General features: G+C 52.9%; 1 protein-coding gene and 1 long non-coding RNA gene across 3 annotated transcripts in view; one reads left to right on the top strand and one right to left on the bottom strand.

Moving 5' to 3' along the window:
- FAM222A (family with sequence similarity 222 member A) overlaps positions 1-18,827 on the top strand; it is a 57,009-nt gene extending 38,182 nt beyond the window's left edge. For both annotated transcript variants that reach the window (XM_032168739.2, XM_058425711.1), the window contains one exon: positions 16,336-18,827. In XM_032168739.2, the coding sequence (XP_032024630.1) occupies positions 16,336-17,612 (1,277 nt within the window). In that variant the 3' untranslated portion in view covers positions 17,613-18,827. The remainder of the gene's footprint in view (positions 1-16,335) is intronic.
- Positions 1-21,783, bottom strand: part of LOC116477961 (uncharacterized) — a 39,516-nt gene extending 17,733 nt beyond the window's left edge. Inside the window, exon 1 of the long non-coding RNA XR_004250694.2 lies at positions 21,593-21,783. This is a non-coding gene — a long non-coding RNA (uncharacterized LOC116477961). The remainder of the gene's footprint in view (positions 1-21,592) is intronic.
- Between the last annotated feature and the right edge of the window lie 1,533 nt (positions 21,784-23,316).

The raw sequence follows: 23,316 nt of genomic DNA, 5'->3' as shown, positions 1-23,316 counted from the left end.
TCCTGAAAATATGGTTTGTAGCCCCACCTATTTTTCTCTTCTAAACCAAGTAGGTCTAAGGGAAGAGCCTGTCACCAGCTGACAAACCCCTACTTTCACTGCTTCAAATACGGGGTTTAGATTTTGTACTCAGGGTGTGCCCCTCACTTTTGGAAAGTGTTCCCTGCTGACTTTGAAATCTGCAGGTGTGGCCCTTTTTTCTGCTTCTTAGCCCTACATGATCTCTGCTACTATTGGCAGCCTGTTCTTTTTTGTTTAGGGGTTTAGCAGCTACACTGTATTCCACTGCAGGAATAAAAAAAAAAATAGTAACAGTTAACCAGCCCTTCCCTGATGGACATTTAGGTTGTTTCTAGTCTCTCACTATTCTAAACATTCCTGTAATGAACATCTTTGTATATGTGCATCTGTGCAAAAAAAAATTCCAGGCTGGACTGTCTCAAAGGGTCTGTGCCTTTTAACCTTTGATTGCTACTGTCCAGCTGTCAAGACTCCCTGCCCTCTGCTACCAGATGGCTAGAGGAGGGGCTGGGCCTGATGACCTGGGCTGGCCCTTCCTTCCTGCTCCAAGGCCGGAACAGGAGAGTGTGGATGGTCACCAAGGACATCCTGCTTCCCCTGCCCGTTCAGATCCTTTGACATCTCTTCACTTATTGGAAAAGACAGTGACTCTGCCTGTAATTGAAGAGCACGGGAAACAGGAAGGCAGGAAGAGAGATAAGCAGCTAATTGAATTGGGTGCCCTGCTGCTGCCAGTCAGTGCCTGGATGCTAAGCCAAGGAGGCTCCTGCCCTTTCCTCCTAGGCATGGTTCTTGGGTGATAGGGCCCGGATCTCTCCTCTTGTCCCTGTTGCCCCTGGGCAGAACCAGGACAGGAAGGGCTTTGTGACTAGACCTGGGGCCATGCTGTGTTTTCAACCAAGGGAGAAAGGTCTCGACCAGGCTGTGGGCAACATGACCTTGGATGAGTGGTTCAGCCTCTCAAGGCTTCTGTTCTCCTCCCTCTGTAAAACAAGGGCTCAGATGAGGTGGACCTAAGAAGCCACCCAGCTCTGGCCTTCTGTGATGATAACGTCAAAAGCTTGGTTGAGGGGGATGAGGTGGTCCAGTCTGAAACCCCTGTCTCCCTTTTCCTGTAAAACAGGGATCAGAGTAGCTTGTGATAAGGTCTGGCTGTATGCTGAGAAATGGCCAGGGAACCAGAAAGAGCCACAGTTCACTTCTCTGGGATCCAAGGTCAGATGGGCCAGAGGAGGTGGGTTGCAATGAGCTGTGGGTCCAGGAGCTGGGGTGGCAGGCTGTCGTGGCCTATCCTAGGTGACTGGAAAAAGTAACCTGCAGAAAAACAAAGGAACCTGCCTACCCCTGGGCCAGCAGCCTATGGATCTCAACTGCTCAGGGCCTTCCCCACTAATTAATAAATATTTGACTTTCCCATTATGGAGTTAATATGCAAACTTCGAGTCACACGCTGCTGAAAATACAGGCTGTGCAGAAGCCCCAGAGAGGCACCATGGGGGCCGGTGGCGAGGTGGGGGTACTCAGGGACTGGGCCTCATCCCTGTCTAAGTTAAGGGTCCAAGGAGGGTGGAGCCAAGGCAGCTGACCCAGGAGGCAGACATGAGCACCCACCCTCCTCAGCTGGACCTTGGGTAAGTGATGTGGCCTCTCTGTGCCCCAGGATGCTCTTCTGTGGCTGAGGATAGCGTGCCCACCCTGCCCCATCCCCATGAACCCCTAGGGCACAGCCTTTGGGACTGTCTAGGGGTCAAATACAGGCTGTGCCCTGATGGGGGTGTGTATGTATGGTCTTGGACAAGTTAGTGAGTGTGCCTTGGTTTCCTCTGCTGTGACATGGAGATAGGAATGGAAGGAGAGGACCCCGCAGGGCCTAGCAGCTGACCCAGATACCTCACCTGCCCCATCCCTGGGGCGGGAGCCTCTCCCACAATATCCATACCCACAAGGGGGCAAGAAACTCCGTCACCCATATTGCTCCTGATAGATGAGAAGCTTTGAAGGGCTTGTCGTCCAAGAGGATCAGGGAGCAGCTCTTCCCCAATTCCCACCCTTACCCCACCCCCGCCCTATAGACCCTCAGGACACCCACAGGCTGGAGCTACTGCCTAAGTGAACTGCTGCCCACCAGCATTCCTGCAGGTGCCACTGCTTCTACTGATGCTAATAAAAGACGGAAGAAACAAAGCAATTTAAAATTCCAATGAAATTAAAAATAAATCTAGGACCTCACAGCAGATTCAGTTACGTAGCTGTTGCTGAGTGCAGCCTGAGGGATGGAAGGAAGGTCTGGGGCCGCCCCTGCTGCGGGTACCAAGCCTGCAAGAGGACAGAGGCTCAGAGATGAAGGGCCAGGAGCAGGCCAGATAGATCTCATCCCTGTTTAGGATTTAACAACTAAAAATAAGCTCCGAGCCAACGAGGAAGGAAGTCAGCCTCTTTCATTTACCAGAGTCCAACCATGATCCACTACAAACAAACCTGAGGCTTGATAAAATCAGAGGGAGACAAAGATCCGAATCACTGCTTGTCCACACGCTGCAGAGAGGCTGTGGCCAGCACAGGTAAGCTAGGACAAGTAAATTAAAAGGTAGTATAAGGATTAGAAAGGAGTAAAATTATCTGCATAGAAAAACCCAAGAGCCCAGCTGCAGTAGTCCCAGCTACTCAGAAGGAGTCCAAGAGATCAGCCTGGCCAACATACTGAGACCCTGTCTCTAAAAAAAGAAAACCCAAGAGAATAAGACTTTAGCAACATAAGATCAACATACAAATGCAACCGTACTCCTTGACAGCAGAGGTTGGCAAACATTTTCTGCAAAGAGCAGATATTTTCAGCTTTGCAGGCCATACAGTTTCTTTTGTAATTTATTAACACTCCAGTTCTTGCAGGAATACAGCCACAGACATACATAAATGAATGGGTGTAGCTGTGTTCCAATAAGACTTTATTTACAAAAGCAGGCAGCAGGCCAGATTTGGCCCACAGGCAGTAGTTTGGGACTCTTTTTTTTTTTTTTTTTTTTGAAACAGGGTCTTGCTCTGTTACCCTGACTGGTGGGCATTGGCATGGTCATGGCTCGCTACAGCCTCGACCTCCTGGGCTCCAGTGATACTCCCACCTCAGCCTCCTGAATAGCTGGGACTATAAGCACATGCCACCAAGCTCAGATAATTTTTTAATTTTTAGTAGGGATGGGGTCTCACTATGTTACCCAGGCTGGTCTTGAACTCCTGCCTCAAGTGATCCTCCTGCCTCAGCCTCCCAAAGCACTGGGATTACAGGCATGAGCCACTGCGCCTAGCCTGTCCATTTTTAAATTCAGCAATTTGTCTTTTTATTAAGTTGTAAAACTTCATATATTCTAGATACAAGTCCCATATCAGGCACATGATCTGCAAATATTTTCGCCCATTCCGGAGTTGTCTTCACCTTCTTTGTGATATCCTTTGAAGCACAAAAGTTTTGAATTTTGATGATGTCAAAATGTCTTTGGTCACTTGTATTTTCGGTGTTTTTATCTAAGAAGGCTTTGCATAACCCAAGGTCATGAAGATACACGCTCCTGTGTTTTAAGAGTTTTCTGATTTTAGCTCTTCCATTTAGGTCTGTAATTTTTTTTTTTTTTTGAGACAAAGTTTCACTCTTGTTGCCCAGGCTGGAGTGTAATGGCGCGCAATCTTGGCTCACTGCAACCTCTGCCTCCCAAGTTCAAGCGATTCTCCTGCCTCAGCCTCCCGAGTAGCTGGGATTGCAGGCATGCGCCACCATGCCCAGCTAATTTTGTATTTTTAGTACAGACAGGGTTTCTCCATGTTGGTCAGGCTGGTCTCGAACTCACGACCTCAGGTGATCAGCCCGCTTCGCCCTCCCAGAGTGCTGGGATTACAGGCATGAGCCACTGTGCCCAGCCCGTAATTCCCCAGCCCGTAATTCATTTTGAGTTAAGTTTTGTGTACATCATGAGGAAAGGATCCAACTTCATTCTTTTGCATATCGATATCTAGCTGTCCCAACACCATTTGTTGAAGAGACCAATCTTTCTCCTATTGAGTTGTTTTGGCTCCCTTGTGAAAATCAATTGACCATAAATGTAAGGGTTTATTTCTGGATTTTCTATTCCATTGATCTGCATGTCCATCTTTATGCCAGTACCACATTGTCTTGATTCCTGCAGCTTTGTATTAAGTTTTTAATGGCAGCTTTGTATACACTTTGAAATCAGAAAGTGTAAATCTTCCAACTTTGTCCTCCTCCTTCAAGACTGTTTTGGCTATTCTGAGTCCCATGAAGTTTAGTCTCAGCTTGTCAAGTTCTGCAAAGAAGCCAGCTGAGGTTTTGATAGAGATTTGCATCGGATTTATAGATCAACTTAGGGAATATTGCCATCTTATTATTGTCTTCCAATCCATGAACACAGGGTGTCTTTCCATTTATTTTTCTTTCAACAATGTTTTGTAGTTTACGGATTTTGAGTTTTGCTCTTTTGTTAAATTTATTCCTCAGTCTTCTTTTTGATGCTGTTGTAATTGGAATTTTCTTAATTTTTGGATTGTTCATTGTGAATAGAAACAGTTGATTTTTGTATATTGATCTTGTATCCTGCAACCTTGCTGAACTTCTTTATTCTAATAGTTTTTTAGTGAATTTCTTAGGATATCCTGTATACAAGATAATGTCATCTGTGACTAGAGATGGTTTTACTTCTTTCTAATATGAATGCTTTTTTTTTTTTTTTGTCTAATTGCTCTGGCTAAAACTTTTAGTACAATGTTGAATAGGAGTGGAAAGATACTTTGTCTTATTCCTGATTGTAGAGGGAAAGCATTCAATCTTTTACCATGAAGTATGATGTTAACTATGTAGTTTTCATAGTTTTTTGAGTATTTTTATCATGAGGGATATTGATTTGGCAAATGCTCTGTGTCTGTTGGGATGAACATGTGGTAGTTGTCCTTCTGTCAACATGGTATTAACATTAATTGATTTTTGGATGTTGAACCAACCTTGCATTCCTGGGATAAGTCCCACTTGGTCATGGTATATAATCTTTTTTCTAAGTGGCTGGATTTAGTTTGCTAGTATTTTGTTGGTTTTTGCATCTATATTCATAATGGCTATATGGTCTATAGTTTTTTTGTGTGTAATATCTTTGTCTGGTTTTAGAATTAGGGTAATACTGGCCTTACAGAATTCATCTGGAAGTGTTCTCTCTTTTTTTATGGAAGAGGTTGTGAATAATGAATTCTTATTTAAATGCTTAGTAGAATTCACCTATGAGGCCATCTAGGTCTAGGCTTTTCATTGTGGGTAGTGTTTTGATTGCTAATTCAGTCTCTTTACTTGTTATAGGTCTATTCAGATTTTCAATTTCTCAAGTTAGTCTTGGTAGTTGATGTCTTTCTAGGAATTCGTCCATTTCCTCTAAATTATGAAACTCTGACAAAAGAGGCAAATGGCCTTTATGGAGAAGATAAGTTTATTCAGTGGTATTTTTTAAAGACCTAAATAAACTTAGAAATATGTCATGCATATAGACAGAGATTCAAATGGAAGAAATTCAGTCCCTACATCTTGAGCATTTATGTGTGTGTAACTCAAAAGCTGACTTAATTGATAAAAACAAAGGGACCAAAAATGGCCAAGGCACTCTTGAGAAAGAAGTATCAGGGTTGGGGAAGGGGCTTGTCCTGTTACAGCTTAAAGTTGAGACAGTGGGATCAGCACAAGGACCAGGAGACAAAGCAGGGGTTGCAGATCACTGGGAAGACATATGCCATGCTGGGACAAATGGTTATCCACAGGGAATAAGTGACAGAGGAGCCCTACCTCACACCATACCCAAAAAGGAATCCCAGGCAGACTAGAAATCTAACTGTGGAAAGCAAAATCATATCATTCTTTGAAGAAAATGATGGAGAATATAATCCCCAGGATAGAAAGGATTTCCAAAATGAGAGAAAAAAAAGACAAGCCACAAATTAAGAGTGGGTGTCTGCCACACTTATAATGGACCAGTGTCCAGAATAGAGAGCCACGGATGTGGCTGCAGGAAGACAATGATGGAAACAGGCAGAGAGCCAGGGGTGGGGAGGGGGCGGGATGGGTAGGTGAGTCAGAACAACACATATATGGCTGGAGACAGACAGGAGTAGGTCTATGTCTGGAGAAGGCGAGAGATGAGGCCAGGCTGAAGGCAAAAGGACAGGCAGCAACATCAGGACAAGACAGGAAACACAGACAAATCTGGGGCCCTGGGTGCAGGCAGAGAGTAAGGTGTGGGCTCCCAAAGACAGAGCCCAGCTAGGGAGTGGGCAAGGGAAACTGAGGCACATGGGAGCGTCAAGACAGTCAGGCTGGAGAGGGATTAAAGTGTCTCCAGCCCTACCAGCAGGGCCACCTTGGCCACTCCAGGGCTGTGGGATGTGGAAGGTGTGTGTGGATAAATGTGTGCCCGGAGCACCTGACTGTCTTTGTATGTTGAGGGTGTCCCTGAATGTCTGGGCATACATGTGAGCATCTCAGCACATGTATGTAGCTTGCGTGTGTGCACATGTTAGAGAACGAGAGGCAGGGTCCTTTGTACAGGGCCCATTGTTCGCTGCTACCCTCCACTGCCAGTTCCGGCCCAGAAAGAGCTAGAAGGAAGGTGGCCAGCCTTTTCTGAGCACCCGTACCAGGCTGACTGACATGCATTCTGTCATTTCATCTCCATTCCCCTGCCCTCATGGGAAACAGACATCAGGAGAGCTGCAGTCACTTCCCTGAGGTTCCATGGCTGGTCACTGGGATGTGTGGATTCACACCTGTGGCTGACCTCAGGGGCCCTCAGGCTACCACCCTAGTCACTGGGCTGGGGCAGGGCCCCTGGGACAGCCAGGAAGGTATGGAGCAGCCACTCCTGCCCCTCCCCACACCCCTCCCACAGAGGCTGGAGAACAGCTGTGTCTGCCCTAGCCCAGCCGCCATCCCTGCCCCCCCTCCTGGGCGACCTCATTAGGGATTCTGTCTCTGCCACCAGCTAATTAGTGTCACGTTAATTGAGCATTCAGGAGGCTGCCACCTCCAAGGGCAGAGTGTGGCAGCGAAGGGGAATGCAGATGTGGAGCTGCTTCCCCTGGCGAGCTGGGGCCAGGCCCTGTGCCAGGGACCCCTTCCATCCTAGAGAAGCCCTGGACACCCCTTGCTCCCCCATTTCAACACAGATAAATACCCTGAGCCCTAACAAAGGAGGCAGTAGACAAAGCGTGCAACAGCTTGAGAAAGAAACAACACTGGGTGAATACCTACTGTGTGCTTGCACACCTTTCACTCTCCCCTCTCCTATGGGAAGGCGAGAATTTGCTCCATTCTACCTTCCAGAAAGCTGAAGTCCACCAAGGGAACCCCTTCTCCAGGGGCATGCCCAGTGAAGCAGTAGGAACCTAGAACCGCAGGGGGATCCAGGAGGTAGCTCTGGTGCCAGCAGAACCCACCTCCAAGCCTCCTGTCTGCCACTTCCGGCTCCTTGGACAGGTGACTTGCCCTTTCCAAGCCTCAGCTGCTTATCTGTCAAATGGGGGCAGCCCCAGAATGCACCCCACAGGATGGTGAGGGCTGAAGAACACACTCCTCTCCCTGGACCCAGCCTGGCCCTGCCTGGCTCACTCTGCGGTAGGTGCCTGGGGTCCCATATCACAGGCCCTGCGGTGCAGAGTGTTGCAGTCCAAGCTCCCCGCTGCTCCATGGTCCCTCTGGCACATCCCCAACACACTCCGCCTGCCCTGCCCACTCCTCAGCTTCTGGAAGGCCCGCTCTTGTGTCTCCCTATAGCAACATTAAATCCCACTCAAAGGGCTGGTTTTAATTGGCATAATACACTCGTTAATAACCGCATCTATTTAACACACCTGTAAAAGGCCCATAACATTAACTTAATGGCAGCGGCAGCTCATCCAGCACTTCCAGCCCAGCCAGCCTTTTAAATTTCCCGACAAGTCTTTAATGGGGGCCGCAGCAGGCAGAGGCAGAGTGGGGGAAGGAGTGGCCCCAGTACACAGTGGGGAGCACCCTGGCTTCTGCACGTTTGAACCCACATGCTGCCTGGTGGCTGCCCCTGCAACCTCTCAGAGGCCTGGGAACGGGATTCTTTGGCCTTGGAGCCACCATCCATGGGACGCTTTCCAAGCACCCTCGGTGGTGGCACCTGCAATTATTTAGAAGTCAGGGTGGTGAAAAAAAACAGGATCTGCCCTAGACGGTCTCCAAATCTAGCTCAGGAGAAAAGTAGACCGACAGCTACAGCATGGGGGTCCTACGAGGACACATCAGGGGCTGCCTGGCTGGGGGACACCTCGGCTGAGACCTGAGGGTCAGGAGAGCCAGTGGGTCAGGGGTATGTAGGCAACCCCTCTTACTGCATTTACCCAGCACACAACACAAGCTCCTACTGTGTACCACGCACCAGTGGGCACCAGTGCATGGTGGAACGCTGGGTGGAGGCCATCCCTGACTCATGGGCAGCACCCCCCCACACACATTTCACCACTTTGGATCAGGTGCTGTGACCCACAGATGAGGCCCTTCGCATAGGGGTGTGGGGCAGGGGAAACAGATACAGACCCGGAGAGCAGTCGGTCCAGGTGGTCAGCACAGGGAGGCAGTGCTTCAGTTAGACCCTAAAGGACCAGTGAGGCTTCGGTTATGGAGGAAAGAGGGCACATCAGTGTGAGAGAATGGGCCCGAGCCACAGTACCAACGCTGCCCAGTGACTGAGAGCAGGAGTCGGGGGGATGGAGGACCTGGGCTCAAATCTTGGCTCACAAATCCTCTCTCGGCCACCAGTGGTCTCAAACTGGCAGCCTGTGGGCCATATCCCGCCCACCTGGTGTGTGGTTGGCCCTGCTGGGTATTTGAATGCTGCTTAAATGTGAACATTCTCTGGTCAGGACACACCCTCCCTGCCCACCTCAGTCCCTGCCATCTGTCCTCTCTAGGCATTTGTTTGTGACCCCCCGCTTGACACTCTACTCCTTAAATGTCTGACCTTCTCTTCTGAAGCACGGGGCTGCCACAAGGACTGCGGAAGGGCAAGGCCATGAGGGTTTGGCACAATGCCTGGCCTGGAGGGAATAGTCAACAGAGGGTGGCATATGAGAGGAAGCTGGGGACGCCATGTGTGGCTCCAGGGGCCTGCGGGAAGGAGGCCTGGGCCAGGTGGCCAGGGCCTTGAATGCCACCCTGAGCAGCTCAGACTCACACAAGCAGGAGCTCAGTGGAGGGCATTACAGAAAGAGGCAGCTGGGAGCTTGGAGGCAGTGGAGGGGGCTCCGACGAAGTCATCAACCCCACAACCATGCCCCCACTGAGGGTAGGCACTGAGCTAAGCCGGCTCTTAACACCTTTCACAGAACCTCCCAGGTCAGCAGCAGCATTCACCCATTTCACACAAGGGAAAATGAAAGCTCAGAGAGGGACAGTGGTGTGCCTAAGGCCACACAGCCAGTGTGTGGCAGAGCTGGGACTTGAACCAGATCTGTGGCTCAGAGTCCACGTTCCACCTGCAGCCCCACCCCCAGATGCTGTAAGGCTGCCCCCCAGGCCTCTGTGCTCTTCCCAGGAGCAGAAGCTGCATCACCAAGGCAGGTGGGAGCCAGAAGGGGCCACGGGAGTAAGAGGAGCTTTGATGCAGCTGCCAAGGGCACTACCCCAGGCTCCAGGCAGAACCTGAGGAGGACAGGGAGCTGTGCGCCCCTCCCCCACCCTAAATCAATACTCAGTCACTGGCTGCTGGCAATTATAGAAAAGCACAGTGGAATAAAATCCCCCTGCCATCCCATAACCCGGGCCCTCTTCTCCAGGCAGGCTGCTGTCAGCACTTGGGGCTTGTTCCTTCACACCTTGGTTCTACCTCCTTCCAGAGAGGAGAGAGCCTGCAAGGGTGTAGTAAGTTACAGGCACGTGGGAGGTGCCTCTTTCCATGTGCCTGCCCCATCCATATCCCCCACATCTCCAGGGCCTCTCAAACCTCATGTTTAGGGCCCAGCAAGTCCCATTGCTTCTGAGGGCGCCTGGGTGTGGGTACTCTGCCTGGAGCTGGCAGTTGGGCAGCTCCCAGGGCTTCCTTTGGCCCCTTTCCAGCCAGCAGCCTGAGGGGTCATAGAAAGACCTGAGTCAGATCTCTCTTCTCAGCTCAGAACCTTCCAACATGGAGGAAACCCCCAGGTCCTGGCAGTGGCCCTGAAGCCTGCTGGTTTGCAGTGCACTCCCACCTCTCCAGCCTGTCTTCCCCACCCACCCTCACCCTGCACCAACTGCTTCCTCAGCTGCGCCAGGTCCCAGGTCCCATGCACTCACCAACCCCCCAAGACTACCTTCCATCAGCCATCCACATGGCTCCTTTGCCCACCTCCCTCCAATCTGTACTCCAAAGCCACATTATCAGAGGAGGCTTCTTTGCTGACCACCCTGTCCAAGCTAGGTGCCCCTCCATCTCGCCACTCATAGTCCCATGCCCTGCTGTTCTGGTTACTGTAGCTGTGTGGTAACCCCAAAACCAGCAGCTCCAAACAGCCACTTATGCTCGGGAATAGGGGCTGGGCACAGTGGGGAGGGTGCAGCTGCCCTGTGATGTCCTGGTGATGGTAGGGGCCACGGAAATCTTCTGAAGACCTGCATGCTCACATGTTAGGCCTCAGCTTCGTCAGAACGCAGTGGCCAGGTTCCAAGGATGGAGGTCCCAAGAGAACATATTCCAGGTGGAAGCCACATTGCCTCTTACAACCCAGCCATGAGAGTCACACGGCACCACTTCCGTGGCATCCTATTTGATAGAATGGAGTCACAAAGCTGCAGGCCCCCTCCCCACCATCCTTGCCACAGCTGAGAAGCCTGCCCCAGCCCACTGGCTCACCCACTTCCTTCATGTAAGACCTTTTCCTTCCATTACATTTACCAAAATGGGACTGTGCAATTGCACTAAACACTCGCAGCTGGGCCCACTTTCAAGGGAGAGTCTGGAGCCTTCACCAAGCTGGGGTCAGGGCCCCAAGTAGTCTGGGACCCCAAGCCACCTCCATTGCTACTCTGGTGGAACAGGTTGGGTTGGAGGCACCCATGGGTGGGCTCAGGAAAGTCCTTCAGGGAACAAGATGTAAAGGAGGAGCTGCAAACCCAAAGGCTTCCAGGGGCCACCGGGGCACTGTGGCCAGGCCAGGCTTCAGACAGGGACTCCAGTGACCTGGAGGCTCATGCCCCACCTGAAGGCACTCACATTCGAAGCACATTGAAGCACTGGGCAGCTCCCCCAAGCCCATCTCTAAGAGGGACTGGGGCTCAGGGCCACCAGCTGAAAGTTGCTAAGTGCCAGGCAGAAGCCCAGGGCAGGCGTGAGAGCTGCCTCCCTGGGTGGCCTCTGATGGGTGGCCTCCCTGCCTTCTTGAACCTCTAGGCTGACTCTGTGGTCTCTCCTCAAGACTGTCCTCCTCCTGATTCTAGGGAAGAGGAGGGCCTCATGAAGCCCCTGGCTTCGCCCTGCCTCAAGGTGGAGGTAGGGTGAAGACAACCTGGAAAGCAGACAGACTGGGCCTGAATCTCAGCTCCACCCTTTGCTGATTGCATGCTCTTGGGAATCTCTGAGCTTCCACTTCCTGCTCTGCACAGTGGAACCTGCATGAGTCACCTACTGCTGTGTGACAAGTAAAACTCAGTGGCTTAAGGCAGCAACAGTCAGTTAATATCTCTCATGGTTTCTGTGGCTTAGGAAGTTGGGAGCAGCTTGGCTGAGTGGTTCTGCTCAGGGTCTGTCAAGAGGTTGCAGTCAGGATATTGGTCAGGGCTGCACTCTCATCCGAAGGTCTGACTGGGGCTGGAGGATCTGCTTCCAAGAAGTCTCACATGGTCTTCTTGGCTGAAGGCTGCAGTTCATGGCCACATGGGCCTCTTTCTCCATGGGCTGCTTCAGTGTCCTGACACAACAGTGGCTTCCCCCAGAGCAAGTGGTCTGAGAGCGAGTGAGGAGGAAGCCACAACTACTTTTATGACTGAGCCCTGGAAGCCATATTCTGTCACTTCCAGAGTATCGTACTAGTTATACGAGTCAGCCCTGTTTGGTATGGGTCCCAGGGACTGGACAAGGGCATGAATACCAGGAGGTATAAAAATCATTGGTGTGAGTGGCAGATCATGGAGGCCAGCTGCCAAATGTCCTAACTTGTTTGTTTCCTCATCAGTAAAACGGGGACCATCTCCCACCTCTAGGTTGTTAGGGCCTCCAAATGAGAGTGGCATCTCAAAGTGCTGACCTGTAATCCCAGCACTTTCAGATGCCAGGTGGGAGGGTCACTTGAGCCCATGAGTTCGAGACCAGCCTGAGCAGCATAGTGAGACCCCATGTCTACAAAAAATACAAAAATTAGCCAGGTGTAGTGGCACACCCTTGTAGTCCCAGCTACTTGGGAGACTGAGGCAGGAGGATCACTTGAGCCTGGGAGGTCGAGGCTGCAGTGAGCTATGATTGTGCCACTGCATTCTACCGTGAGTGAGACCCTGTCTTCAAAAAAAAGAAAAAGAAAAAGAAAAAAAGCCATGGCCATGGAGCCTAGCACATACTAGACACTCACCAAAATGAGCTTCTGTATTATGGCACTTTCTGTGGAATGGCAGAGGGACCAGGTCACCCTCAGTGAGCCCTGTTGACCACATGGGGGCAAAATGCCCCTTCTTTCAGTGAATGGGGACTAGGAACAGGCACTCCTTTTTCTTCTTCTTCTTAAGGTTTTAAACACCTAATTCATTCCATCCATTAGATAGATTTTGTAGATTTAATCATTTTCACAGTTGGTGGCTCATTGGATACTCAAGATAAACTCCAAATGAAAGTATAATGGTGAGGACAAATGAGTTTTCACACCACAATGGCAGAAACTTGCTTGGGAAGAGAGTTTAAGAGGAACAAAAATACATACAGATATAATTTTTTTTTCCCCGGCAGCTGCTTTTGCTGACTCCAGTAGGTTACCACAGTTAATTTCACCAGTTTTGTTCATCTGTAAAATTGCATAAAAGTGACATTTTTGTGCTCATTATAGCAACTGCTGATTTATGGCTGGTAAATGAAGAGCTGGTCCCTTTTTTGCGGGACTCTCCGAGTGGCGCTAAGTGCCCATGAAATTGCTTGTATAATGTAGTTTAAATCCAATCTCGGAGAAAGATTCCCCCTTGGCCAAAGTGACATTTCCATGCTCCACACCGAGTTTATTTTAGGCCACTTAGGAGGAGGCTGCCCCGGGCAGAGTCGGGATGGGGGCCATGGCCGGGTCCACTTGCCCAGCCCCAGTGAGGCCAGATGGACGGAGAGCCGCCTACTTCTTCACTCCCTGCTGCCCTGGCCAGGTCAGACCACACCCTTCACCCCAGGGCAGAGGCAAATAAGCCGACCGAAGCTCATTTGCCCAGGCTCATAGGCCTGCCCATGCCTTACCCTGCTTAAAACCTCCCATGGATGCCCAGTGCCCCAGGTCGGGGCTTCTCCCCCTTGGCCCTGCTGACAATTGGGACTGGACCCTTCTGTGTGGCAGAGCTGTCCTGTGCATTGTAGGATGTTTAGTGGCAACCCGGGCCATGACCCACCCGATGCCAGTAGCACCTCTACCCCTAGCTGTGACAGCCAAACATGTCTCTACACACAGCCAGAGTGCCCCGTGCAGTGAGAGCCGCTGTCCTGCAGCGAAGAGGCCCTCCCGGCTGGCCACCTTTCTTGGGTTTCTCTCTGCAAGCCTGCCCCAGGCTCCCTCTCTCTTCCCGAGTCATTTACAGTTCCCACCCGGACTACTTCTCTGCCTCAGGGCTTTTGCCTAGGCTGTTTACTCTGCCTGAAATCTGTTTCTCCCTCTTTTTTCACCCCTTCTACCAGTGGCCCAGGACTTAACCAGGATACAGTTCCTTTTGGGAAACTGTCTCTGGACCCCCATGTCCCACCACCGCCTGTTCCTCTCCATCCCATTTCACTTGGATTGGTTGTGAGCCCACGACGGTGTCAGGGACGATGCTTTAGAAGGATGGGATATGGCCTGCAGCCTTCTGATCAGTGGGGAGGTAGCAGGGTCTGCACTCTATCCCCAGCTGCGATGCCAGTCCCACCTGTGCCCGTCAGAAGGGTGGCATGAGTCCCCTGCCCCTTTTCTGGGAGGGCCCTTTCTCTGGGCAGACGGGAAAGGTATTAATACACTCACAGAACACCAGCTTTTGTTAACGCCATCTACCGCACATGACCCGTCAAACCCTCCCAGCCACCTTGGGAAGTAGTATTAACAGCAGCATCACCCCATTTTACAGAGGAGGAAGCAGAGGCCGAGTGGTGAAGCTCCTCTCCCAAGCTCCCATGAAAGTAATGAGCTCCAAGCACCTATCATGTACCTCACCCCCTACTGAGCCCCCTGGCGCCTCCATTCCTTGAGGCCACCTTGGAGACCTGGCATGATCATGACCCCCATTCTACAGATGGGAAAACTGAGGCTCAGCTGGGCAAACTACATGCCCAGGGCCATTCCATCTGCCTCCTGGAACTCCACCACCACCACTCTCCACACCCCCTCAGCCCCGGGAAGGCCGTGGGCTGCCCTTGGGAAGGTCTCAGGACCAGGGAGGGGCTATGGATGGGGGCAGGAGTCTGCCCGCCATGGCCTTCCTTCCCCATGGCAGGGCCAGTTGTGTCTACTTACAGTGGGGACAGTCAGCCTGTAGCACAGAGCGTACCCTTCAGCCCCATGCAGGCGGCTCACTAAAAAGGCAGCAGCAGCCATGCTGGCCTTTCAGGTGAACAGTAGACTCAAGGAGGGGCCAGGAAGCAAGAGGCAGCAGCTTGCCCTGGTGCTAAGCCCCATCTGCCGTGTTCACATAGTAGCACGCTTAACCAGCCCATGAGGTGGGCAGGGGGTCATCATCCCGTTTCACAGGTGAGGAAGGGAGGCACAGGGAGGATAAAAGGGTTAGAAGGAAGGAATGTCCCCCAGAGTGGTGACAGAATGAAAGATGATACCAAGCACTGGCAGGTTGTGGGGCCACTGGAACTCCTGTGCTCTGCGGGTGGGAGTGTAGCCTGGCATGATCTCACGAATAAATGGTCAGGCATTTTCTCCCAAAGCCGGGCAGGGGCATCTCCCCTGAGACCTAGAAATTCCATTCCTGAGTATATATCCAACAGAACTCTGCATGCACTAGGGGCCATGGCACTGTATTTACTTTTTTTTTTTTGAGACAAAGTCTTGCTCTATCTGCCAGGCTGGAATGCAATGGCACAGTCACAGCTCACTGCAGCCTCCAACTCCTGGGCTCAGGTGATCCTCCCACCTCAGCCTCCAAAGTAGCTAGGACTACAGGCATGCACCATAATGCTTGGCTTTTTTTTTTTTTTTTCCATAAAGATGAGGTCTTGCTGTGTCGCCCAGGCTGATCTTGAAGTCCTGGGCTCAAGCGATCCTTCCACTTCAGCTGCCCAAAGTGCTGGGATTACAGGTGTGAGCCACCTCACCCAGCTAGAAACAACCCAAATGCCATCAAGAATAGAAGGGATAGGCCAGGTGCAGTGGCTCATGCCTGTAATCCCAGCACTTTGGGAGGCCGAGGCAGGAGGATCACTTGAGCTCAGGAGTTTGAGACTGGCCTGGCCAACGTGGCGCAACCATGTCTCTGCAAAAAATACAAAAATTAGCCAGGCGTGGTAGCGCATGCCTAGGATCACTTGAGCCTAGGAGGCCGAGGCTGTAGTGAGCCATGACTGCACCACTGCACTCCAGCCTGGGTGACAGAGCAAGACCCTGTCTCTAAAAGAACAGAAACGATGAATAGATTGCAGCATAGTCACACAACAAATACCATACAGCAATGAAACAGACCAGACTACTCCCCACACAGCCACCCGGATGACTCTCTCATAGTATGAAGTGATAGAAGCCAGGTGCAAATGAGTACATACTGTAGAATTCCATCTTACCACATACACAAACCAGGCACAACCAGTCCATGTTAGAAGTCAGGATAGTGGTTAGTGTGGTGTGGTTAGAGACTGGGAGGGGCCCAGGGACCCTACAGGGGATTAGCAATGTTCTGTCTCCTGGCCTGGGTATCATAAAACAGGTGTGTTCCTTTTGTGAAAGTTCATCAAGCTTATGATGCAGGCAGTTCCCTGCACTTTACACTTAAATTCGATGTTTAAAAATGTAGAAGGAATAAGGAGTAAAATGAATGAGAAATGAGTGGAGGGGGCAGGACTAGTGAGCTCTGTGGGGAGAGGTGGGCGTGGCCTCCCGATGGGCCCTCACACCTGTTTCCTCCCGCAGGCGAGGCGGTGGCCAGCGCCATGCATTCCTCCCGCTACCCGAGCCCAGCAGAACTGGACGCCTATGCCGAGAAGGTAGCCAACAGCCCGCTGTCCATCAAGATCTTCCCCACCAACATCCGTGTGCCCCAGCACAAGCACCTCAGCCGCACAGTCAATGGCTATGACACCAGTGGCCAGCGCTACAGCCCCTACCCGCAGCACACCGCTGGCTACCAGGGCCTTCTGGCCATCGTCAAGGCCGCGGTTTCCTCCTCCAGCACGGCCGCACCAGCTGGGCCTGCCAGAAGTGTGCTCAAGAGCGCCGAGGGCAAGCGGACCAAGCTGTCACCGGCCGCCGTGCAGGTGGGCATTGCGCCCTACCCAGTGCCCAGCACTCTGGGGCCCTTGGCCTACCCCAAGCCACCTGAGGCGCTTGCTCCACCACCTGGCCTGCCTGCAGCCGCCACTGCTGCCTCCGTCATCCCCCTGCCAGGCCGGGGCCTGCCCCTGCCACCTTCCAACCTGCCCTCCATCCACAGCCTCCTCTACCAGCTCAACCAGCAGTGCCAGGCCCCGGGTGCCGCACCCCCTGCCTGCCAGGGCGTGGCTGTTCCCCATCCCAGCCCTGCCAAGCACGGCCCAGTGCCCAGCTTCCCCAGCATGGCCTACTCGGCCGCAGCCGGTCTGTCCGACTGCCGGAAAGGCACTGAGCTGGGCCAGGGAGCCACCCAAGCCTTGACGTTGGCTGGGGCCGCCAAGCCTGCAGGGTACACAGACAGTGGCCTGGATTACCTGCTGTGGCCGCAGAAACCGCCCCCACCGCCGCCCCAGCCACTGCGTGCCTACAGTGGGAGCACGGTGGCCAGCAAGTCCCCTGAGGCTTGCGGGGGCCGGGCATATGAGCGGGCCAGCGGGTCACCCCTCAACTGTGGCGTGGGGCTGCCCACCAGCTTCACCGTGGGCCAGTACTTTGCGGCCCCCTGGAACAGTGTGCTGGTGACCCCCACCAGCGACTGCTACAACCCGGCAGCAGCGGTGGCGGTCACGGAGCTGGGGCCAGGGGCAGCCCGGGAGCTGGCTGGGCCCCCTGCAGATGCCCTCTCGGGCCTGCCCAGCAAGAGTGTGTGCAACACATCGGTGCTGAGCAGCAGCCTGCAGTCACTGGAGTATCTCATCAACGACATCCGGCCGCCCTGCATCAAGGAGCAGATGCTGGGCAAGGGCTATGAGACGGTGGCCGTGCCCCGGCTACTCGACCACCAGCATGCCCACATCCGCCTACCCGTCTACAGATAAGGCCTGCCCTGCGGACATACGGACATGCGGACGGGGCGCGGAGCCAGGAGGCAGGCCGCCGAACAGGGTGGGCAGCTCACGGGCGCTCAGCCCCACCCTGTGCCTGCTGATGCCCACAGGGGAGCCAGGCTGGCTGCCGCCTCGCTGCAGCCGGATGGAGGGTGGCAGGGCAACCTCACATACCAAGGCCCCTCCCCACCATTGGTTGCGCCAGGACACAGTGAGGGCCTGGGGGCAGCCACTGGCGCCCATGCCTTCCTTTATCTAAGCTGGCAGAGGCAGGGAGAGAGAAACCACTCAAAAACAGGAATGGTTCTTTCTGGGCCCCCTGGGACAGGGGCCCAGGCCAAGGTGGGGTGCAGGAGGAAACAGGCGCACCAGTCAGGGTGGGGGGCAGAGCAGCCCCCCAGGGGTCAGGCAGCTGTGTCTCCCCACACTGGCTCCCCAGTATTCTGGAAAAGGGGCACAGGAGGCCGATAGGAAGTCACTGGGCCCAAAATGTCTCCCCACCAGCCAGGTAAAGACCACTCTGACGGAGGCCCCAGGGACTAGACCAGTCCCCCTGTTCCTCCTTCCCCTACCCCCACCATTCCTTCCTAACACAGAGTTGCACCCCCATCCCCATTCTCCAAACCCTGGACTACCATCTTCCCCCTTCCCTCCAGTACATCTTATAGGGCTGCTGGGTACAGTTGTTCAGGCTGTGCACTGCACAAGGGCACCTTGTCTAAGGAGACACCACTTTCACCCAAATTTGTATATTTATTACAATTTTCTGCATCTTGAGGAAGGGGCATCCTTTTCCTGTTCGCACAAAGGCACCACAGGGGCTAACAATGGGCCTGAAATCTTAGATCCCATTCAGAGAGAACCTCCCTTGCCTTCTTCGAGGGATCTCTTGGGACCCTCTTGGTTTTAACTGGGAGGCCCAATCCAACTCCTTTCCTGCAAACCACCCTCCAAGGCCTGTCCCACACGATCAAGGCGGGGAAAGATAGGCAGGAGTCCCCTCATGAAGTCCTCAAGTCCTGGCCCCTCTGGCGCTCTGGAAGCGGTACTGTATCTCTCTCCAAGGCCTGTTCAAGCACTAAGTGCATTTACAAATCTCTGAGAATGTTTTTTTTTTATACTAAAATTGACCATTATATTCTACTGTGAGAAGTGCAGTCTGCACTATATTGTTTTAAAAACGAAGAGAAAGAAAAAAAAGGAAAACACAGATGGTGTCTCAGCTGTCGGGTTGCGTTTGTAGCTGTTGTTTTCGTTTTCTTTCTTCCTCCCCTTAGGAGTGAAAGGGGCTGTCTCCTCCCAGCTGACCAGGCTTGCAGCCCGGGAGGGAAGCAGGCCAGGAACCTCCGGGTACCTCCTGTGCGTGGAGCATCCTGCCCTCAGTGCTTCCCCTATTCCAGCTCTTTCAAGATGGACATAGGTCATTTAGCACACAGGCTGATGGCTGCTAGGTCACGGCCAGCAGTCGATCCCTAGAGCAGCAGAGACAGAACCAGACGGGGGCCCTCTTCCTCATTCCCTTCATGGTGGTTTCGGGGGCGGGGGGGGCATCTCCCCTCCATCACAATTTCTTCCCAGCTCTTCCTCTGTGCCTGGCATGCTCCAAGGGGCCATGGTGGCAGTGGGGCTGGGGACAGGCTACAGTGGCTAGGCAGCAGCCATCTCCATGGCCAACCCCATCTCAGCCAGGCCAGACATCCCAGTGCCCACCCACCCCCTGCTCTGGTGCCTGGGGATTTGCAGGAGACCACTCCTGCCCCAGGGAGCTCAGCATTTATTAGGCCTTGACTGTGGACCAGGCATTTTCCTACATACTGTATCTTGCCAGAGCCTCACAACACCCTTGCAGGGTGGGAGGCGTTCGAGAGGAAAAAACTAAGACGTGTAGCAATCTGTGCGAGGTCACACGGCAAATCTGTGGGAAGCTGGGGTTCAAACCTCACAGCATGGACTCTTCCCTGTGTCCCGTTCCTGCCTTCGCCTCCTCCCAGCTCTTCTCCCCCAGCCTCCTAGCCCAATATCAGGGCCAGAGGAACTGGAGAACTTCGGCTAAGGCAGGCCTCCCCTCCCATTCACAGAGCCCTGCCAGGGTGGCTGGCAATGGTGAAGTCCAGGGCAGAGGGGACACCTTGGATTGGACTCTGCGGTGGGTGGTCCACCTCCCTGAGACCAGCCATCCAGGTCGGGCAGCACATACTACCCAGTCCACAGAAGAGGAAACAGAGGCTCCGAGAGGAAGGGACTGTGTCCAGGGTGGGACCCAGGCCCTTCTGCACTGGGTCAATGAGCCAAGCACATCACCCCAGCCCCTGGGGAGCAGGAGCCGGGCCCTGCAGGGTGAGGAGCTGGGAAAGGCAGAGCTGCATGGAAGGCTGCCAGGAATCATCACAAATAGGACACAACTAGTATAAACAGCAATTGACAGAGGGCTTTTCTGACCTCGCTTGAGTCTATCAGGTAAATGATAAAATCATGCCCATTTTACAGATGAGGACACAACCTGACTAACGGCCACGAGGATGTTGAGAGGGAGCCAGGTGTTCTGGCTGCAAGCCCCACCCCCATTCATAATCAAAGCCCGCCTGGGTGCATCTGGAACCCAGGGGAGCCTGGACGGGGCAAGCCCAGCAGGCCCAGCCTCTGCAGTGGGCTAGACTTGGGTTCCAATCCTGATAATGCCACTGTGAGTGACCCTAACCAATCCATTTCCTAAGGGGGCGGCACCAGAATCCGAGAGGGAATTCAAGCAGAGAAAAGCACAGTGTGAGCACTCGGGAGGGAGTGGGGCAGGAAACCAAGGTCTAGGGCCAGGTGTTACACTGGGAGGTGGCCTATGGCTCAGCTGTTCCCAGGCGTCACCACTGGGGTCACCTAGGTCCCCATGTCCTTGGTCAACTGCCAGGCGTCCCCACACTGGGATATCAGGAGAGGGGAAACGGGAGAGGCTGGAGCCACTCTCCATGCTGGGTCCCTCATATTTGGATATCAGGGCAAAGGACGCACCTGCTATCCTGGAAAAACCTCCTCATCCTCCACCGGGTGGGGTCTGTGTGTGTGGCATGTAGGGGCACATGGCACAATCCAGGTCTGGGCCCAGGAACCCAGCTGGGGCTCTAGCCCTGAATCCCTGTGCCTCCTTGGGCCTCAGTTTCCCTATCTAGGAACTGGGCTGGCTGATCTCAAAGTGCCCTCCGGTGGCCATTCTAGCATGGTTTCTTTATACAACCAATCCCCTTTGATTACCACATTGATGGGGAAGGACAGGTGACCAAAGCATTGCTATCGCTGCTACAATTACTGAGATCTCACACTTACTACAGGCAGACCGGATACCAGGCTCGGGGCTAAACGTTACTAGTTCCTCACAACCACTTGGCGCAACAGAGGTGCACGCATCCACATTACAGACAAGGTTAGTGAGACCCACAGAAGTGCAATCACTTTGCCCAAAGTCACACAGCTGAGGATGAAGAATGGCGAAGTGGCTGGGATAGAACACAGGCCTGTCTGATTCTGAGTCCGCCGAGTTCCCAGCTGCAACCCTTTGCAGAGAATAGAAAACAACTGTCAACCACCAAATGTGGCCAATTTGGCTCCAGAACCCAGGCCCAGCCTTGGATCCCAGAGCCCCGGCTGCCCAGATGTCCCCGTGGGTGAGGGAGAAAGAGGGGAGAAGCCACCAGCTCATCCAGGCCCCGGGCGGGAGCTGCTGTCCTTCTCTAGGTCTCTATTCTGACACTAGGATCCTTTTCTATTTAGCTGTCCTGGGCTCACACCCTTTACCACGGAGCTGTCCAATACAGTAGCCAGTGTGCAGAAAACCTCGGCTATCACTTCCTGTCATAGTGACCATTAGAAGATCACCCCAGGTCAGAGACAGGTGACCTTACAGAGAGATCAGAGCTGCCCCAGAAGGCCACGGGGGCTCGGCGCAGATTTGGATAGATGAAGCTATGTTAGTAGACACTCACCTTTCCAGGATGGTTCTGTGTTTTCTTCACTCATATCCCTGTCTTTAGATCACAGCCCCATTTCTGGAGCAAGGAAACTGAGACAAGTTCCAACTTCTGAACTTACCATCCAAACAGCGACTCCTAACTTTGTCCTACTCGGCTCCCTCGGCTGCAGCCTGGACTCCTTCACGCCCAGCTCCACGTCTGCCCAGCACCACTGCGCCTGCCCATCCCTCCCGGGTGCTCTTAAAGGGCCCACACCCCGTCCCACCCCCAACGTTGGCCGGAGAAGGTGGGGTCCGGCTAGCGCGATAGGTGAGAGCGAGGTACTAAAGGTTTTCTGTTTAAATTGCCACCATCACCAGCTCGCCAGCGAGTGGCAGGGGGAGGGGGAGGGGAGGAGGCAAGAAAACTGGACGTAGTATCTCACTGATTCCACATGTGACCCTGGGTGACTTGTGTGCCTCTCTGAGCCTCAATTTCCAGATCTGTTGAAGGAAGTGGTGGCACCTGGAGGAGTGAGGTGGCATCAGGTGATGTGTGGTCAGGATGATAGGGCAGATTCGTCCTGTAAGAGGACCCCTCTGAGTGCTGTGGGATGTAGCTGTCTGGGGGTCAGACAGAACTCGTTCCATCCTGAGGCTGTGTGCAGGTGTGTGTGGCCCCAGGCAAGTGATCACTCCTGAGTCACCTATTTCCCAACTGTAAAATGAGGCTCCAACGGGGAGCTGTGGCTCATACCTGTAACCCCAGCACTTTGGGAAGCAAAGGCTGGAGGATCACTTGAGCCCAAGAGTTCAAGACCAGCTTGGGCAGTATCATGAGACCCCTATCTGTACAAACAATTTTAAGATTAGCTGGGTGTAGTGTGTGCCTGTAGTCCCAGCTACTCAGAAGGCTGAGGTGGGAGGATCACTTGAGCCCAGGAGGTCGAGGCTGCAGTGAGCCATGATCGCACCACTGCACTACAGCCTGGGCAACAGAACAAGACCTCGTCTCATAAAATAAAATAAAATGAGGCTAACATTTTAATGTATGTACCATGTGAGGTTTAACTTAGGAGATAGGTGGTCAAATCCCCTGGGTAGCACAGAGCCGTTAGGTAAAAGACATACAACAAAGGTGGAGTATTCCCTTCCTCGCCTAGTGCAGCTGACTTCCAAGTCACCTTGGAAAGCGGGTTTCCCAGTCAAAAGAGTTTGAGAAACAGATGCCTATCCCGGCTGTTGGAGATACACAAATCGCATTAACATATTAAAGACGCTAACAGATCCTGCAGGCAAGATTCCCTTTGAACTTTTTTGCAGTGGCACAGTCTCGGCTCACTGTAACCTCTGCCTTCCAGGTTCAAGCGGTTCTCCTGCCTCAGCCTCCCGAGTAGCTGGGATCACAGGCATGTGCCACTATGCCCGGCTAATTTTTGTATTTTTAGTAGAGATGGGGTTTTGTCATGTTGACCAGGCTGGTCTCAAACTCCTGACCTCAAGTGATCCGCCTGCCTTGAAGGCCTCCCAAAGTGCTGGGATTACAGGCATGAGCCACCATGCCCAGCCCCCTTTTAGCTTTAATCAGCATTTCCCTAACTTTTTTGACCACCTAAGTTTTTGTTTCCATCTATTTACACCCCATGGAACAAACAGGACTTCAGGAAATGCTGAGTCCTGCCTCTTGTATTGCAATTGGGGAAACTGGGTAAGTCCTTTCTCCTCTCTGGACCTCAGTTTCCCCAATTACACTGCAAG

Source organism: Hylobates moloch, unplaced genomic scaffold (assembly GCF_009828535.3).
Source record: "Hylobates moloch isolate HMO894 unplaced genomic scaffold, HMol_V3 SCAFFOLD_12, whole genome shotgun sequence".
Classification (NCBI taxonomy): Eukaryota; Metazoa; Chordata; class Mammalia; order Primates; family Hylobatidae; genus Hylobates; species Hylobates moloch.
The sequence above is the reverse complement of the archived record's forward strand: the minus strand, read 5'-3'. Positions and strand labels throughout refer to the sequence as shown.